At 32.5% G+C, this 20,176-nt stretch overlaps 1 protein-coding gene across 1 annotated transcript in view; it reads right to left on the bottom strand.

Moving 5' to 3' along the window:
* Positions 1 to 20,176, bottom strand: part of LOC127710170 (fibrocystin-L-like) — a 33,281-nt gene that overhangs the window by 1,499 nt on the left and 11,606 nt on the right. Inside the window, exons 19-40 of the mRNA XM_052215920.1 lie at positions 19,859 to 20,015; positions 19,187 to 19,343; positions 18,571 to 18,650; positions 18,100 to 18,229; positions 17,414 to 17,782; positions 15,117 to 16,618; positions 13,539 to 13,704; positions 12,840 to 13,085; positions 12,013 to 12,282; positions 11,362 to 11,613; positions 10,897 to 11,040; positions 10,317 to 10,550; positions 9,091 to 9,801; positions 7,906 to 8,068; positions 6,816 to 7,048; positions 5,554 to 5,814; positions 4,353 to 4,901; positions 3,716 to 4,017; positions 2,791 to 3,165; positions 2,072 to 2,462; positions 1,382 to 1,563; positions 274 to 400 (exon numbers count right to left, since the gene is read on the bottom strand). Coding sequence (XP_052071880.1) covers positions 274 to 400; positions 1,382 to 1,563; positions 2,072 to 2,462; positions 2,791 to 3,165; positions 3,716 to 4,017; positions 4,353 to 4,901; positions 5,554 to 5,814; positions 6,816 to 7,048; positions 7,906 to 8,068; positions 9,091 to 9,801; positions 10,317 to 10,550; positions 10,897 to 11,040; positions 11,362 to 11,613; positions 12,013 to 12,282; positions 12,840 to 13,085; positions 13,539 to 13,704; positions 15,117 to 16,618; positions 17,414 to 17,782; positions 18,100 to 18,229; positions 18,571 to 18,650; positions 19,187 to 19,343; positions 19,859 to 20,015 — 7,001 coding nt within the window. The remainder of the gene's footprint in view (positions 1 to 273; positions 401 to 1,381; positions 1,564 to 2,071; positions 2,463 to 2,790; positions 3,166 to 3,715; positions 4,018 to 4,352; positions 4,902 to 5,553; positions 5,815 to 6,815; positions 7,049 to 7,905; positions 8,069 to 9,090; positions 9,802 to 10,316; positions 10,551 to 10,896; positions 11,041 to 11,361; positions 11,614 to 12,012; positions 12,283 to 12,839; positions 13,086 to 13,538; positions 13,705 to 15,116; positions 16,619 to 17,413; positions 17,783 to 18,099; positions 18,230 to 18,570; positions 18,651 to 19,186; positions 19,344 to 19,858; positions 20,016 to 20,176) is intronic.

The following is a 20,176-nucleotide window of genomic DNA, read 5'->3' as shown; positions in this document are numbered from 1 at the left end:
CCACAGTGGGGTTGCCTTTATCTTATTGTATTATAAGTTAAAAAAAATAAAGTAAGACTATTTGAACTAATCTTTCTAATCGCACACTACCAGTTTCTGTTCTAGCTATATAAACTGATGTACACAGAAATTTGTATGAACGGGAAGATATTACTTTTGAAGTAATCATTCACAGCATCAAATACACTTTCAACACAAATCATTGTTTTAATAAAACACTGCCAACACCTTGTCTAGTGAATCTTTAAATCTACTATTGTACAAGATACATACCATGTGTTTTAGTTTTAGGAACGACCTTGAATTTCCATAGTAACAGTACGACAACAACAATGAGAACACAAACAGAACAGACCACTGCTGCAGCTATAATGGCTATGTTACTTGAATCATCAGTTGGCTGGAAAAAGAATATAATATAAATAACTTTGTAAACCTGCAACACCATATATAATTCCAGCAAGGTTAAATAATATGAATATCTAAGAAACAGTGAAATATCATATAATTCCTGCAATTTTGTTGTTCATCAGATGAAATTCTGAATATGAATAAAATGAAATGTGGGGTGATAACACCAGGTTTATGCATAATAACCTGACTATGGATTTTTCTATTGAAGGAACTATAATAGGCTTCCAAATTATGGCAAAGGTATCATCATCTGAAAGCTATTTTGTTCCTGATCTGCTATAACTTCTGTTAAAACTGATAAGTATATACCGGGTAAGCTAATTTGAAAAGTACTTCATGGTAGATAGTAAATTACTTTGCCGTTGGCTACAATTTCTGACCAGATGATATAATAATAATAATATAAAAAGGCGGTGTTAAACCTGTATACATTAGACTTAAATTTGATTGGATGTTATCCTGGAGGTTAGGAATCTAAATATGATGTATACAGGTTTAAGTCTGCCTATTTATATTGTTTGTAGATGTCAATCCTAATTACAATGCTTAAGCAAACATTTATACAAACAAAGCAACCGAAGCTGTCCAAAGTCTTACTATACAAGCATTAGGAAATTTGCTCTAACAAGTATATCTGATAAGCAGCACAGTGAAAATCAAACTTGACAGCATTTCATGGTAGGTAGTTATTTTGCAAAGTTATCAGGTCCATTTCAAATTTTTAGCAAGCTTAAATTGTGATCTGGAAACCATTTCAACTGTTTTGAGATAGTTAAAGGGGCACAACACTGAGACAGTAATTATTACAATAGTAGGTAGTACAATGTATTGATACAATATATAAAGGTCCTACTTTTATAAGGGAACTTCAGTAATCATCTAGAAAACATTTGTTTCAGATGGAGAGATGAAAAGACAGACAGATAAATTTGTTTTAGAAGTATAAAAGTATCTGTGCTATACTTACTGAAACATTGCAGGATACTCCATAGAAAGTAGTTCCATTATAGGTCATATAAGTTGATAGAGACAAGGAATTACCATTAAAGGTAAAGGACTGACCACCACTGATCAATGAACATGTTGAGTATAATGAAGTGTTGACATTAGTGTTGCTTCCTGATACTGTCATGGTAACCATTATACTGCCTGTAAAATTAAAACCTCAGATAACAGAAAAGTTACATTATCAAACATAGAAGTTATGAACAATTGGTCCCTGGTTTTTAAGATAACATTTGCATTTAATGCAATCACTCAAAATATGAAAATATGGATTACTTCTGGTCATAAGTTATGCAATTGTACAGACCAGGAAGGTAAATTGGTGTGTCATTTAAAGAAGATATTAAGAAGGAAATGTTTTGTATATCCTATTTAACAAAAGCTTGAAAATTAAGCATGTTTTTATCAAGTGAAATTTAAAAAAAAAAATATTAATATCAATAAGAATAAAAGAGATTATTTTCAAACATCAATACGATAACAACCCAAGAAAATCAGAAAATACATCTAGAAATAATAATTCAGCCTTCAACAATAGATAAAAATCTAAAACACATTTCAAGCTAAAATTTCCTCCAAAATCTATAAAAAAACATATACAGTAAACTAATTATAATTGTTCAAATTCAATAAACATTTGATAGAAACTTACCGGCCCTGAGTGACACTCCATCACATCTGATATCTGGAAATGCATTGGCAAACCAATTACCAAACATTGCAGCTGCACTTTTATCATTTGAACCTACGATTGAATTGTAATCCGCTTCTATTTTCAATTCAATTTCTGTTGTCTCTTCTACTGTCATACCCATATGTTGTGTACCCCTGACGGGAACCAGATGTTCCACATAAAAGTCGTAATCAGCTGGATTACTGGTCACATGGAATTTGATGACAGTCATTCCTATCATGGTTAAGTTAAGAGAGTAGAAGTTAGCTTGACTTGTGGCTGCATCAAATGCTACTGAGACTGTGCCTTGTAAAGAACCATTGTACAATTCTGGCATTCCTATATCTGCTGCTACATTCCATGTATGTCCCTTTTAGATGATAGGAAAATTTAATTAAATATGTAATGTCAATGAAATCAAATAATTATCAAACTTATTTCCACAATTTTATTCAGTTAGGATAAACAGTTTTTTCAATTCATTATATATATACATCACTAGGAAACAAGATATACAACTGTGTTATAAAAGTAGAAATTTTGAAATGGTTGACAGAGTAACAACCAGACTTTCAGTGATAATTACAAATATATTAGTGTGAAATTTCTGAATTAACAGCAGTATAATTAAGTATAATTTCTATGTTAATGTCTATAACACTGTATTAATGTGTATATATGATTTAATAAAAACCTACCCTCCAAGCAATGTCACTGATGGTCTCTGCTGTGATCTCATCTCTCAATTCTAAACCAACAGACATAAAAGATGACTCGTACACATCTGATGTGGACGATACCGTTACAGCTGTAATTGGCCTGGCACTAATGTCCATGGGGTCAGATGCCAAGGTCATATTTTCTCCTTCAGTAGGTGAGGTGATGTTAAAATCAATAATGTATCCTGTTCCAAAGTAACTGATGGCAAGATTAGTAAAGTTAGCCCAGCCATTGACAAACTGCACTGTTGTATTTCCTAGAAGTTGTGCAGACGGATTTCCAGTTCCAGGTCTAATACTTGCTGTCACATACCATGGATACTGTGCTGTTCCTAAATCATTTATTTTGTTGTTCTAAAATAAAAAATAGTATTTTTGAATATAAATTAATACTTTCGACATGACAAAATATCAACATTGAGAAAGCAGTTTTGCAAGATGGACCAAGTACAGTTATAAATATTAGCCATATTCCCGGTAAATGCTTTAAAAATTGTGATTGGTCCTTTGAAATTTAAATCTTAAGATATTTAAACAGGAATTGAGCATTTTTTGATTGAATCTTTTATAAGTCACCAACAGATATAGTCATGTTTATTTTTGTGGTTTAAGGAAAAAAAAAATTGCATTTTTGTGGAAACTTGATTTGTGGTTTGACAAATTCTGCAGACAAACTTTAGGAACTTTTTTCTTTGTGTAGAACTCTCAAATCAGTGTTATGTATTCAGCAAAAAATCAATGAACCCATACATAATAATGAATCCATGATATTTAAATATCTGTCTATCTAATGTTTGTATTAAAATCTGAGATTAATCAATTGAACATGCACAACTTATGCTGATACTGTACTAAAATTTAGGTATTTAGTTGTAATCTATTTCAAATGCATGTATTAACTTACCACAACATCATATGCATTAATCTTTGGTTGTGTTTTAAATGCTGCACCTTCATGAAGTGGTGAGGGTTTAGTATTGAAACCAAGATGGTCAACTTGTACAAGAATACGGTATCCATCTGATGTAGTGATTGCACCCCATTCTGGACTTGAAGGATCAATTGTAGGTTCAGCTATAGACACTCCCAGCACTGTACCATTCAGAATCATACTGAAGTTTCCTAACTGGCCTTCAGCTACTGCTTGGGCATAGATCTCTTCTAACTTGGCTTTTGTTAATGGACTGCTGGCTGTAGCATTGTATGCTGTAAATAAACAGAACTTTTTAAACTATCTTCCATTTTTCGCTAGTTGAAAGAAATTCAAAATACAAAAGTATTTTACCATTTGTAATGTAAAAAGCCAAAACTGCTGGCAAAAACCAAATACAACTGTCATAGAGTTTTCATCCAGTCTTATGAAAGATCATATTTAAGAGAATTCCCAAACAGCTAATGATTTGAAACAAAGAAATAATTATGCATTTCATTGTCAAAATATCACAATATATCTACAAAATGAAATGTTTGACCTCACTTAAAAAAGTACTATAAAAAAAATATAAAGAATCAATGTTTTTCTTGACATATTAGAAACTTACTAGTAGAAGGAGTATCGCTGACTTCAATGATGATTTCATCATAACCTGTTGACCTTTTTCGTCTTCTGCCACTTCCTGAAGTAGCACTAATAATATCTACAACTCTCACTTTTTCTGGTGGTAGATCAAAGAAAGCTGCTAAATACTCTACAATCTTTTCTCCATAGAAATTATCTACAGTCGTTGCTGGGTACTGGAAGTTAATGATGACCTGTTCCACAGTTTTTACATTAATTGGTGTAGGTCCTTTCACAATCAAGTAAAGGATACCAGAATCTCTGTCAAACCAGTTAGTTCCTGCAACATCAGTGGTCACATTTGGTTTGTACGCATATGGCTGACCAACTGGTGGTGGATCCAAAATGTAAGCACCAAGTTTCCATCTTCCATTTACTGGCATAATAAAGTCGCTTCCATGGTAGACATCTAATCTGTAAGATTGAGAATACCAGACTGCGATTCCAACAGCTTGGGTGTTGTCAGAATTCAACAGGAGATATCGTAACTTCTGTGGTGTTGTACTGGTGAAATGGATCAAATAGTCTTTACCTATGAAAATGAAATATATATTACATCAATGCACTGTATTTTGAATTAAAAGCAGTATCTTTCTTTGTATTTTTAATATGATGACTGTTAAATAGTTCTTCAAACAGTTTGGTTAAATTTTTTGCCTTTGAAAGTTTTGTCCAATATAGATTTTCCAGAAAGACAACTTTTCAACTTTACCCCATAAAAATGAATCAATAGAAAACTGCTTGACAAATAATTCAATTATAAACCACTAAACAAATGTATCAACCTTCCTAATAATATGAATCTTTAACCTTAAAATACAATAACAATCATACATCAGAAAAGACTGAAGAAAAAATAAAAACAGTCGGAGAAGGGTCCCAAACAGTAAGAGATAGTCAAGAATAACTAAACTCATTCAAAAGTACTCATACATAGAAACAAATCATTCCTTTGTCAAGACTTTATCATGCTAATGTTAAAACTTCATCATACTAAGGTCAAAACTTCATCATACTAAGGTAAAGACATTCTAGTATGGCAGGAATATATTTGGCTGGTAACCACCTGTGCATAATACGAAAAAGCCTAGAAAATGAGAAGCATCAATGTTACTGCTATAGCAACAATCACATTTTTACAGAAATGACAATCATCAATTTTGTAGATTGTTAATAGTACTCACCAGTAGCAACAAGAGCTTGGAATGTAGATAAACGTTTACGACATGTGTATCCAGAACACCATCCGTGATCTTGGGGTCCATTAATCAGGTCAAGGACACCATCTCCTTCTTCATCATGTCCTAGAATAGCAACAGGGGAAAGTCGTCGCGTCTCTGTGTCAGAGTCCATACTCTCTATGGTTAACATTTCATAATCATAAAGATGACATTCATATGCTTGCCATGTATCCTGATATACACAGGTTTTGTCTCTGATTATACCTGAAGCAATAAAAACATGAATCCATTATTTTGGAGCCTTGTATCAGTATAAAAATGTATAAGGATTATCCTGTAACCTTCAAACCCAATTATATGTAATCTTTTAAATCATGATAAACAAGTGAAACTGCAAGCTACTGCTCACGGATGAAACCCTGCCCAACTTTTTCGGTAAACAGGAAGTTGTTAAATAATGATTCTGAAAACGCATCACATGGTATAGCTGACTTATATAAACCCTGAAACCAAATTTTAGAAATCCTTGTATTGTAGTCCTGAGAAAAATGTGATGAAAATTTTCAACTTGGCTATCACGTGTAAAATGATACAAGTGTTCGGTAAACAGGAAGTTGTTGAGTGATGAATCTGAAAATGCATCACACTGTATAGCTGACTTATATCAACCCTGAAACCAAATTTCAGAAATCCTTGTACTGTAGTTTCTGAGAAAGATGCGATGAAAAATATTCATGACGGACTGACGGATGGATGGACTGAAGGATAGACTGACGGAGGGACAGACAGAGGTAAAACAGTATTCCCCCCCCTTTTTTAAAGAGGGGATATAACAAATTATTGAATCATGCAATTGACCAAAAACAATGATTTAAGGTATAGAACCACTAATTACAGCCCAGGAAGTAAGAAGTACATATTTCAAACACAATAGTTCCTACCCATAGTTGTAACTTTGTCAATAAGTTAGATATTTGGGTAATTTTGTTATCAAATGCAAGCGTAAAGACTTGGAATCATCGTAGAACCCTTGTTAAAAGTTACTTTTTAATAATATAAATTATATGAAATTAAAAAAGGGGGGGATATTTGTCCTGTTGCTCAGATCAAAAGTACCTGTTATTATACTACCAAACTTCAGGAAACCAATGTACTGTAATATGCAATAAAAAGCATGTGGAATTTTTCAGCACATGTCAGGATAAGGAATAGTTTTGACATGAAATGACTAATTAGTGATGTTATTCCTTAAAAGAATATCTAACCTTTTATAGGTGCTAATGTATTCATTGGAATACGAGTTCCATCTAATTCTGTTTGCATGGTTTTTGGAACTCTGTAATCACCAAGTCCTCTGCGTGTATCTCCGCCCCACTCATATTCTGATTGAGGAATAACAGCTCCTGGAGATCCCAAGAATGATCCATCCAAATCTTTCAGGAAAGCTTTCTTTAGTCCATCACAATCCATGTCCACGCAATCAGCAGAGTTTATCTTTCTGTTTACAAAAAAATTGTTCTTGAAAAATGTTTCTATTCAACATTTCAATCATACATTATGTAGTGAAATGTTTTGTGCAAATCATGTACTAGAATATGTAATTGTACTAATTGATGATTTCTGAATTTTTTTGTCAGCTACTGAAATAACCAAGTGTGCACTGTAAATATTTCTTATGTATACCCAAACTCATACAGTAGTCATCTCAATCTGTATCTGACCTTGTGCTTTCACCCCTTAACTGGGTACTACTTCAGTTAAATGGCTTGATTCAAATAAAACTACTTTATTTTAAAACCTCAGTTCGATCTTAGCATTTATGATTAAATACGTGATATTTGTTTTGAAAAGCTTTTCAATAATTTAAAGAACTGACCATTTGCACGAAAAGTGGTTTACACAAATATAATTTGATTGTGTGTGTGTAATTTTCAATTTCTCAGTTATATTCATGATGGATGGATGACTGTTAACATCTAGTGGCAAGTTAAATGCATATTCAGGATGAGAACATGTTAATTTTATATGAATATGAATCCTGCTTTGTACTAGACGACAGGCTGAGTCAGATATTAAGCATGCTAGTTCACAAGGTAACAGTCCGCAGGAAGACATGTCATGCTCCCTGGACTAATTTTTTGGGACTCCGTGTGCAGACCAGTATTGATCTAACTACTAAATGCCTTGTGCTTAGTGAAGAAGCAGCAAACAAAAATTTTCAAGTGTTTGGTTTGACCAGGCCATGGATCTAACCCATGACCACTCACACTCTAGGCTGGAAAGTTACAATGAAAACACTGAGGTGGTTCTTACGGATGAATAGGTTATGAAATATAATTGTAGTGACATGCTTACCCTACATTAGGACGATGAATCAGAATTCTGTTAGTCTTTGGAACATTATTAAATGTAATTCTTTGAGATTTTGCTGGATGTATACCATCATCATTATTCTTGTTGGTGGTAAAAGCAAAATCATTGACAGAACATGGTGAGGAAAAATCACTGAATGTTATATCTGTGAAAAAAAGAAAAAGAAAATAAACAACAAAATCTACACCACTATTACATCTACATTTGCATGCAACTTGTGTTCTTAAAAAAAATGTGTGTTTACAGTTTTTCTTCAATTTTTACTTTCTCAGATAACTGGATATTTAGGTTTTTTACAGAAAAAACTGCTCATTTTTGATGTATTGAAATTGTCAAATCAATTATGGTCTGATGTTGAGGCTGTAGGCTGTTAGAACCCTATCCAACTCCCTAAACATTACATTTTCATTATATCCAATCAATCAATCAAAATATTACCTTGAAAAACTAGATATGGACAATGCCCCCCCCCCCCCCTCCCCCCTTTTCTGCTCTGCCATATGCATGAGTATAGTTCCATATATTTCAGATTTTGACAAACAGTGATGTTGGCATACAACTTGAAATTGTTAAGCTGTCTGTAAGACACAAATGATGCCCCCACCTGACCAAAGGAAATTATAAATTTAACACTATGTATGATGATGTAACTGTAGGAGGAGATAGCCGGACAAACCATGATCTCTTTATGCAGCTAGTACCAAAAAATGACTACGTTCAACTACCTGTCATTTTCAGAATATTTGAAAAAAAATCAAAATCCAGTGGCCATGCACACCTTCATTATATGTATGAACATCCTACAAAATATTAAAGTTGTACCTCCAAAACTATAGGAGGAGACAGCCAGACAAACAATGTATCCTAGTCCGGACGGACGTACGGATAGAGGTAAATTAATATGCCCCTCAACATTTTGTTGCGGGGGCATAAAAATATCCAAATTTAGTCTTAAAGTTTCTTTTCCTATTTATTTACTTTTTTCATTATAAACCCATAACTGGTTTTTGATTTTGATATGATAGCTTTGTAATTTATCTCATAAAATAATATTTTTTACATGAAATCAGTAAGTAATATAAAAAAAAAATTTTTTAACAACATAGCAACTTTCAAAATTATGCAAATGAAAATTTAGATTTTTTTATTTATCATATGAAAAATTACCTTCCAGAATAGTGATTCCATTTATTGCCTGATATGACATTATGTTGACAAATGGCTTTTCAGGAGCTTTGTTAGATCCAGAAGAAAACGTTCCAAAAGCTACACCAATCCTTCTCGATCCATCAAATGGTGAAGCTACTCCTGCCAGTATTATATTATCATCTGACCCGTCTTTTCTATCAGTAGAACAATCAAATGATGAAGTTGTACCAATAATATGGGAATTTTTAACTGTTACAGTTTTGTCAGCATAGGCATGAGATATAGAAGCTGGTCCAGTAACCATTGGGAAAATACCAAGTTGATTGTCAGCCAATGTAAGGCCTTCAAAAACAACAGAACTACCACCCTGATAGTAGATTCCAAAGTTATAAGATTTTAACACGATGAACCCTGAATATCTGTTGCAGGCATTGGAAATTTTATCTATTGGCAAATTTCCAACACCTATGAGTGATGATCGAGCTAAATTATCTGAAAACCAATCTGCTTGTAATGTGTCACATGACTGTGGATGGACGTGATATGCCAGACGTTCTGATCCAGAAACTCTGTTGCCTGCCAGTTTCAAATCAGTTGCTTCAACGGCTGATATAGCTCCATTAAAACGAACGTTTAATGGTTCAAATCGGTCTTGGTAAGATCCTTCAAATACCATTAAAACTACCATATTCCTTTTTATCTGAGTATTATCAGAATTTGTTTGGATGGCTGCAAAAGATAGAAGACATATTCATAATGCATTTCATGACATGGTTCAATCAAATCATAAAATTAAATGAAGAATGGAAGCATTACTACTATTGATCTATTATGTTGAACTATGAATTCATTATAAGCAAGCTGAGCTATCAGCTAATTCTGACTTATGATAATCCACGCTAAAAATATTCAGTAAACAAGAAGCTGATTTGCTTTGATTGTGAGCATGGTATAGCATGCTTTCATAAAGCTTGATTACAAATTTCAAAAAACTCTTATTTGTATTTTCTGAGAAAAATTTGATAAAATTTCTTAAACTGCCATTATCTGTAAGAAATATAAGCATATTTATTATACCTTTATTTGGCTTTTTAGCATGGGTATAATCAAAATGGCTTAAACACACATAAAAAACTAGCACATTAGAAACATGATAAATGAGATTTTAAAATTGGATCATACTATCCATTTGTTTTTACATTTTACTTCTATGATTAACTTTACAGGAAGAATAGGGCACTTACAGAAATAGACACAGTGGTGTACCACATTATCTTCTATAGGCATATTCTGTGCATTGTACACTCCAATGGCTGGAGAGAAACCATGGTGGAAGGCATTATTTTTAATATAAGATGGTTTAAGATTGGTAACAGGTCCTGAATCCATAAAAGCTACAGCATAACGTGGATCATAGGAATCAATATATCCTTCCTGGCCCATGTGGTAAAATTCTACATTGGAAATTCTGGCATAACCTGAAACATCAATTTCATCATCACTTGGTTTTTTTTTTTACATATTTTAATAATTGTGAAAACATTTGAACATTCAAAGCACATAGCAACAATAAACACGAAGAATATCAAACAAACATATTGTTGAATATATTTTGTCCCTGATTTCAAAACAACTAGTTGAATCATATCTAAATACAACTAAAAAGTTAAATTCTTGAATATTTTTAAAACAATTAATGGAGAGAAAAAATTGTCTGAACAAAATTGGAGAGACTTTAGATATGTTGTCTCATTTAAGGGAATTGATGTAACCAAAGAAATCTTTGTTAGTAAAACATTATAATCGAATCTGTCAATGACTAACCTCTGCCATGAGAACTTTCTCCAACCAAAACACGGCCACCGAAGGACTGTTTATATAGTTTGTCATAATCTTCTCCTTCTATTTTGATATTTCTAGTCAATAAACCAACTTCTGCAGCAATGGTTACAGAACTGTCAGAATATCCTGTTAATTAGATATGAAAATATTCATGTTAGACAATTTGTTTAAAATCTTTAATATAAGAAAGCTCTGATCTTTTAATATTCAGCAAGAGTTTAATATTTTCATTTTCATAGATGCATGGCTAAATCATATCACACAAACTTTTAACTGCTATATTCCATATTATGAGTAAAATCTCAGTTAATTTGACATGTAATTTCCAATTCACAAATTATAAAATAATTTGCTTTTTCTCTCTACAGTATGCACTAAAATTATCTGTACAAAAAGATAACAAGGAATGAGTAGGAAATACAAGGGACTTATAATTCCAATGTTTACCTAAATGTTTAAACTTGAGAGTATCATTCAATGTAATTATTGTTGTATCAGCAGCAACAATAGCAGTAATTCTAAAAGTTTCTGTTTCCCAAGCATTGTATCCAGTAGGTGCAACTACAATTTCTTGACCAACTTCCCAATCTAGTACATTGTTCACTGTTATAGTTGTCTCCCCTACTTGTGCAGTAGTATTAAGTGTTGTCCAGGGCACAGCTACTTCTTTGCCATGTAGATCTAATCCCCCATAAACACCTAAAACAAAAAAGTTCAAAAGTGCTTACTTTAAAATCTACACGATGTTTAAATGAATACTAAACAAATTTTTATAAAAACATCACAATAATTTAAATTTGACATATTTTCAGACCATTTTATTTTTCAGTGGATAGTGATCTACACACCTGGTGAATTTTATTGGCTCTTAATGATAAAATTGCAGTAAAGAAATAGCTTATTATAAGTCTGATTTGATTAATTGTTGGATTTAAATAGCAGATTACATGCATACTGTGGAACCTAAAATATAACACCAAAATTATGGGAAAATTTAAACTAATTTGATATCTATATTTTATATATCTAAGCCAATAGAAACAACTTTAAACCATAAAATAAATATACTGTCAAGTAACAAAATATAATTTTTCTTACCAATGACCTTTGACCCGATAGTAACATCATCAACTGGAAGGAAATATTCCTGTGTAAACCAATGTCCTTGCAGTAAAATGTGGACATTTCCCAAGAAAGGTTTGTCTTCCCAACCTACAATTAATCTACCACCAAGAATAACAATGTATGATGTTTTGATGATAAAATCTCTGTAACCTGATGTTGCATTGCCATGGTCGAGTTCTAGTACTCCATATATTATCAGTTCTGATAGAGGGGGTATATCTGTATCTCCAACACGCCATTCACCTGTAAGTAATGGATAAACTTTTAATTGTTAAGTAAATAATAAATCTCTTGATGTCTGCTCAAACTTTCTAACCATTTTCAATGTTCAATTTCATATAAGAAAATCACTGATAAAGGTATTGATCTTATCAAAAACTAAATTATTTCTATAACTTTTTCAAAAAATTTCTAGAAAGTTATAGATGTATACCATAAGTGGTAATAAAGAATATTTTCCAAGCCAGCACAGTTCTGCATGCTAGACTGAATATATACACTTTCTCATTAAATTTTTGTTCTTAGAACTTATTCAAAATTTTACTTGAAATTGCACTTTCAATCAAACAAATAGAAATATGATAGCCTTAATAATATTTGAAAAGATTCTATTGCACTTTTAAAAAATTAAGTATCTTTTGCTTAAAAGGATCCAAAATTTAATCATACAGGAAAAAGTTACAAAATTTTGACCTTAAACAGTCCTCTATTCTTTTTTTTCTAAAGTTCCTGCATGTAAATGTTTAATTAGATTGCAAATGCTGCAATTCTCAATTACCTAATGAGATAAAAATAATTACCTTCTTCAATAGTAACACTATCACCTGCTACAGGTAGTGTATTATTAATCCAAGTACTAGCATTGGACCAGAAAACAAAATCATCAGGCCTAGTATTCGGGGGTGGTAGAGTGCTTGGATCTGGTGGTACAACACAGTTTTCATAAAAACATTTGTATGACTTGAAGTTTAGATTAATTGATGTTGTTCCAGAAAATGTTGACCTTTTCTTCCTTCTACCAGAAACTGGCCTGTCTCTCATTGATACTGTTTATAAAAAAAGAATCTTATTACATCTGATCCAAAGAAAATAAAAGTTAAATTTTCAGTTTATTAACAAGAAGTATTTAAAATTTCATGAGCCTTTAAATAGATTTTATTCAATACCAACTTAAATATATGTCTCCCTATATTAAATAGATCACTTCTTCATTGTTGAAAATTATACACTGACCCCAAGATGTCATGTGTATACTACTGGGGTACTGTCTTATTGACAAATAACCTTGACATTATAAGAACATATTCAGGATTCATTTGTACTTTTAAAAGCCAATATATTGCCCCTTTAATCATGCTACACAATATTTATGGGGTAAAATTATTTAGCTCAATTCCCATTTCATTACAAATCTCATATTCAATATCAACAAAGAAAAGCAAAATTCACAATAAAATTTAAACTAGAAATTATTCAAAATGGTACAAGACCATACATACTTATATAGCTGATCCTTTGTGTTGAAGAGTCAAATGACCAATCACCATGGTAGTCTACAGCTCCATCTAGTGGTGTAAGAGTTTCATTGACACAAACACCACTAGAAAGTAAGACACAGTCAGGTTGTTGTACAGTTCTCATGCTGAATATTACAAAGTCATCATCCTGTAAATAGGTCAAAGGTTAAATTATTTAGTTTTTGCACTACCTACAAACTATAACAACTAAAAATTCGTAAGGGTTCCGCGGAACCCAGTGTCTCGCCTACTTTTTGCTGTTAATCACAGGCTCAGCAAAAATGAGGAAAAAAATTAATAAAAATATTCCTCTCTATACTATCTTTTGATTGTAAGTAGCTTCTGTCCAAGTTTGGTAAAAATCCAGGATAGTTTATGAATCTAATAAATGTTTTAAAAACTTAAACTGCAGACTGTATGTAATGTTAACTGGAAGAAAAACTAAGTCCATTTATAAGTAAAATACGGAAAAAATGGAACAAAATTTCCTTCTAGATACTAGCTTTTGATCATAAACAAGCTTCTGTCTAAGTTTGGTACAAATCCAGGATAGTTTAAGAAAGTTGTTAAAATTTTAAAAACTTTAACCACAGAGTGAATGTAATGTTTCCTGGCAGAAAAACTAAGTCCATTTATAAGTAAAATACGGAAAAAATGGAATTTTTTTTTTACAAAATTTACTTCTGGATACTAGCTTTTAATCATAAACAAGCTTCTGTCCAAGTTTGGTACAAATCCAGGATAGTTTAAGAAAGTTGTTAAAATTTTAAAAACTTTAACCACAGAGTGAATGTAATGTTAACTGGCAGAAAAACTAAGTCCATTTATAAGTAAAATACGGAAAAAATGGAATTTTTTTTTTACAAAATTTACTTCTGGATACTATCTTATGATCATAAACAAGCTTCTTTCCAAGTTTGGTAGAAATCCAGGATAGTTTAAGAAAGTTATTAAAATTTTAAAAACTTTAACCACAGAGTGAATGTAATGTTTCCTGGCAGAAAAACTAAGTCCATTTATAAGTAAAATACCGAAAAAATGGAATTTTTTTTTTACAAAATTTACTTTTGAATATTATCTTATGATCATAAACAAGCTTCTGTCCAAGTTTGGTAGAAATCCAGGATAGTTTAAGAAAGTTATTAAAATTTCAAAAACTTTAACCACAGAGTGAATATTTGTGGACGCCGCCGACGACAACGACGACGACGACGACGACGACACCGACGGAATGTAGGATCGCTATGTCTCGCTTTTTCGACAAAAGTCGAAGGCTCGACAAAAATTGACATGAAATTGAAAAAAAACCTTAAGAATTTTATTCATATACACCTGTACAATTTCAATGACAGATGTGGAATTCAAATCTAATGGGATTGTAAGTTTCATTTTTTTTAAACTGCACTTGCTCCATACTCAAAATGAGCTGAACTATTTTACCAGTTGATCAATTTGTAGCAATGAATCCAAACTTAAATTTGTTAAAACATTTTAGCAATAGGGATTGTGATAGGGTAAAGATGGTTGGATATGTACAGTAATGAAATAATGTAAACTTACATCAAATAAAGACAATGATCCAGAAAAACTCATATTAGTCATGTGTTCAGCATTCTCAAAGTCCAAAACATATGTTTCTCCAGCAGGAATTAAAATCATCCAACCTTTTGGATGAGTCATACGTTTCTTCTGCCAGTTAGAAAGCTCAGCTCCATAGCTATTGTTCATCCTCATCGCCTTGTAGTCAATGGATGATGGCTTGATGTTATTATTAGAAAATCGTATAAATTTTACACCTGGTGGACAGACACTAGCTGGAATACCATGAGAAAATGATTCTAAATGGGTACATGAAGGAGGATTAACATCTGCGGTTGGGACAATTGTTCCATTTGGAGTTCCACTCAGAGTACCATCAAGGTCAATGATGACGGCTTCAAACTTCCATCTAAAATTTCCTCTATTATTCGCTCCAACATTTGTAAATATTAAATTCTGTGTATGGTACTCAAATCCTCCATTTTCTGGTCCACTTGTTCCAGCAATTGATGTCCAAGAGATGCTACTACAACCTGCCTCATTAAAATTAGCAAATTCTGTGCCATCAACCATAAATCTATAGAAGTAAGGCATAACAATACCAGAATTAGTACAACCTTGAACACTGTTAGACAATGCTGGTGATCTGCCAACAATTAATCCGTTCTTAAACAATGGACCATTTTGTGTATAAAATTCTCCCTCTAAACTTTTCTTCTGTTCATATCCAGCTTTTTTGTTATTAACCAATATAAAATCGTGAAACTGAACAGCTCCTGTATTTACAGACTCTCCTCCCTTGTCATTATTCCAGGCATAAAAGTTGTTGAATACAGCTGGGGTTGGCGTATTTGAACCACAACTGCCACCATCTTTGGGTAAAAAGGTTTCAAATATCCACAGACCAAACCATCCAAAAGAGTGAGCTGTATTATTAGTGAAAACTCCCATCAATTCTTTTTGTGGGCAAATACTGTTTGTACGAGATGGTCCTTCGGGATGGGGGTGCATTCTGTACCAAAATCCAAAATGACTGCCTCCAGCTGCACTATTATGTTGAATTATATTATTTGGATTGGTCACCCAGAAAGAGGCTGGTGTTACATCATCATTCAGCAAACTGGTGCTCTCACGTACAAACACAGCTAAATTATACTGAATAGTGTTGCCAGTTTCAATACCATCTTCTAAAAAGAAAGCTCCTCCCATTACATTGTAAATAACATTATTTTCAACCAATGTGTTGTATGTTCCATGAATATTAACAGCACGGTTGAATGTCTCATGTAGAGCACATCCTTTGATGTAAGATGAAGACATATTTCCTCCTAAGTGGAAATGGAATGGATATCTTCCTAGTCGGAAGGCCTGGCCAGCATAGGTAAATTCAACATAGGACACTCGACCAATGGCTAAGTCTTTGTTTGGTTCTGGTGGATGTAGCATGACTTGTATACCAAATTGATCACTTCCAATCTCCTCACCAAAACGACCCTGGAAACATGTCTGTGTTGCAAATTCACCTATAAACATACAAAATAAACTGATTTTTAGTGTATTTTTAAGTTTACAGGATTGCACATTGTATCTTTTATGGGTTAATTGCAGCATTCTTGTCAAAGGCTGGTACAATGTACCATTACACTTAAACAGCTTCAACTGATCATAAATCAGAACCAACCTATGACATCCCCTATTGTCAACCATGACAGGTTACTGACAGTAATCATCTCAAGTTTGCTTGTTACTAAAAACTGTATTGTTACAGGAAAAACACCAACCCATCTTAAAACAACATGGAAGTTTTGTAATTTTTCAGAATTGACCAAAAAAAAATAAACAAACAATTTGTAAACAATAAGTGTAGAAAAAGCAAAATTTTAACTTAAAAATTAAACCACTTCACACTAAAGTAAATAAAAAGCTTCATTCCATTCTTCAGGATTTTTATGGTATTTTTCATAAATTTTCCTTAATTGAACATTTTATCTTTAAATGGCTCTCCCACAATTGCAAGAAACTCAAATCACCTTTAACATTTTTATAAATTATACCATATCATGCTCAAGAACATAAACTAACCGAGCTATAATTAGATGCTTTTCTCTAAAAAAAATATTTAAGATGCATATGCTGCCTTATTAATATAGAATCAGTGGTGGATCCAGAAATGTTTATAAGGGGGGGGGGGGGCACTGACTGCCTAAGAGGAGGCCTGCTCCAGTCATGCCTCAGTGATTCCCTATATAATCAACCAAATTTTCCCCACAGAATAGCAGTGAATATATATTGACCATTCCACTCATTAAACAAGTTACCTGTATTAAAACCAGCAGGACATGCAGCAATAACTTCAGTCCACTGCCGATCTCTTTCTCCACGTAATACAATGTTACGTGTCAACAATCCTACTTCAGCTCTGTATTCCAGAGTGTATCCGCTGATAGTTTCTGAAACTCCAAGATGTGTATAATCTAGGTTTTCTGTCAATGTAATAGTTTTTTGGTCTCCAGCCACCAACTGAATGATACGAACTTCATTTTCTCGTTGTGAATGATGATGCCCAGTAGAAGCTATTACGATTTCTTCACCAGCTTTCCATGTGACCTCATTTTGTAATACAATCTGGTTGCTACCTGCTGCGGCTGTGGCATCAAGTCTTGTCCATACAACTGGTACAGGCTGACCTGAAATAACAGTAATAGAGCCTTATTAAGAAACTTCAAATAATATGTGTTTTTGTGTGTGTAACTGAGGATTCATGCTAGAAACCAAAGGTTAAACTGAATTCAACATGCATTATTTGTAATTGGGATTGATTGACTGACAAATAGACAAAAGGATGGACAAAAATGAATACTATATCTTCCACACTTTTGTTTCAAATATACATAAATGCAGAGCAAACGAAAGAGTTAAACACAATTAATTTTACATAATAAAAGTATTTTGTACTGTAAATAATCTAGCCGTTTTATGTTTTTGTTTTTTTTGGAACACTTACCATGAAGGTCAAGGATACCTTCTCTGACACCAAGAGAGTTTGTGCCATATATTGGTAATTCTTTTGTACGTAGATGTGCTGTGCCAGTAATAATAGCTTTATGTTGGAATGGCTCATCCTCTGTACCAATCTACAAAAACAAATAAGAGGTCTATGTCATTTTGCCAACAAAATAATTCATTTATCAATTACTCTTTGTCAAATGCATGTAAATGAGTAAATTTCTGTACAGTCTTCACTTTTTGTTTTTAAATAGCCTAATCTGTGTTGGGCTGCTGTTTCACCGACATGCACTCAACATCTCTTGATTTTAATATTCTTGTACCAATTGATGACACATAATCATACAATAAATCTGAACTTTTAAATCTGGACTGTATTCTTGCATATTTGGCCTTAATCACTAAGACGTTCCTCTTTTTTTTTCAAATACTCTGGTAAATAGATGGAAAAAAAAGAATTGAATCTAACCTGTAATTTTCCACCTTCTACAATCAAAATGTTATCTGCAAACAATTCTACATCCTTTTCATCAAATATCAGCTCTCCACCTGAAAATAAAAACAAATCATTTTACAACATTAAAATGACAGGATCTTCCCTCCAAAAGATTTTTCAGTGTATCACCATTTAAAAGCTCTTCATTTAAAAATGAAAGTAATGTAAACTTCACCACATCAAGTATGAGTTATCTCCCATGACAGCTTCATATCAAACATCAACATTCATTCAGAAAACAAAACATGACAAAATTATAGCCAATCATTTTCTTTAATTGATGATATTTTGAGATAATTATTTGTAATTGTCTTTTAATTTGACATTAATACTTCTAATGCCAACAAGAAGTTGCATACATTGTTGTGCTATTTGAACTCTTGCTCATAACTCAAAATGTAGGAAAATACAAAGTATGTGTCTGACAGATTCCAAAAGCACTCAAACTTTATAATACATCATTGTCAAACTGCTGACCAAATTTGAAATCATTAAGTCCAGTTGTCCATGATTAGAGTGGGATAAAAATATTATCTTGACTAACAGACTGACAATCTAGAGTGGGGCAATAATTACACATTCAACCTACCCTTGATAAGAATCATTTTCAGTCGATTTGTGTTTATGTCCAGAAGGATGACATTTCCAGCTGGAATAACAACTAATGTTCCATTCTCTGGTGGACTTCCTCCTCCCCACGTAAATGGTGAGGACCATACATCTACATAGTAAAATTCTGCATCAATCTGTAAAAAAATAATGTATTGAATTCAACATTCTTATTTAATTAATTCCATATGAACATTTCTATCGTATTAGTCCCCAAGTTTTTGTTTATGAAACCTCTGTTTCTGCATTGAAAACGTGTCCATGGTGAAAAGGATGACAAAAATATTTTAACAATCAAATACGGTCCAAACTGACATGAAAATTTACTACATAATTAACTAAAGAGATCAAAAGCAGGGTAGAATCAATCATAACATATAATTGTAAGAAGTAATTACTGGTATATCCAAATCCCATTTATGCTATGTCCTAACATATGCTGTAATGAACTACAACAATAATTGGAGAACTTTGTATTAATTGGAGATCTTTAATAGGTGTTAAAATAGACATCAGTCAGTCATAAATGTGATTGATTGTTTGTTTGATTGTTGCTTGCCTTATGTCCAGTAGCATATATTACACACATATTTAGGAACAAATCATAAATATGTATAGTTTAAAAAATAATCAAATATATATAACAAAATACCTGATCTGCAATGCCATTGCCATTAATTTCTACCCTGACAGAAGTTTTCTGTGAAGGTGTGTGTTGTCCTGTTGAACAAACAATCTGTGTGTCGGTAGCGGTAGAGACTGTACAGGTAGTTCCAGCAATAGTTACATCTACTTGTGCTGGAATATTTCTGTAATATAAAATCATTTATGTCACATTACAGATTTACTATTCATTTTCTGTTTTATATTTGTAAGAATTTTTTTTGCAAGTACAAATGTATTGTGATTTTCTGGGTTGGTTTTTTTTTTGTACTGAAAATTGTGAGGCTTGATGAAATTCTGTTCTTGT

The sequence above is a fragment of the Mytilus californianus genome, unplaced genomic scaffold (genome assembly GCF_021869535.1).
Source record: "Mytilus californianus isolate M0D057914Y unplaced genomic scaffold, xbMytCali1.0.p SCAF_1, whole genome shotgun sequence".
Taxonomy (NCBI): Eukaryota; Metazoa; Mollusca; class Bivalvia; order Mytilida; family Mytilidae; genus Mytilus; species Mytilus californianus.
The sequence above is the reverse complement of the archived record's forward strand: the minus strand, read 5'-3'. Positions and strand labels throughout refer to the sequence as shown.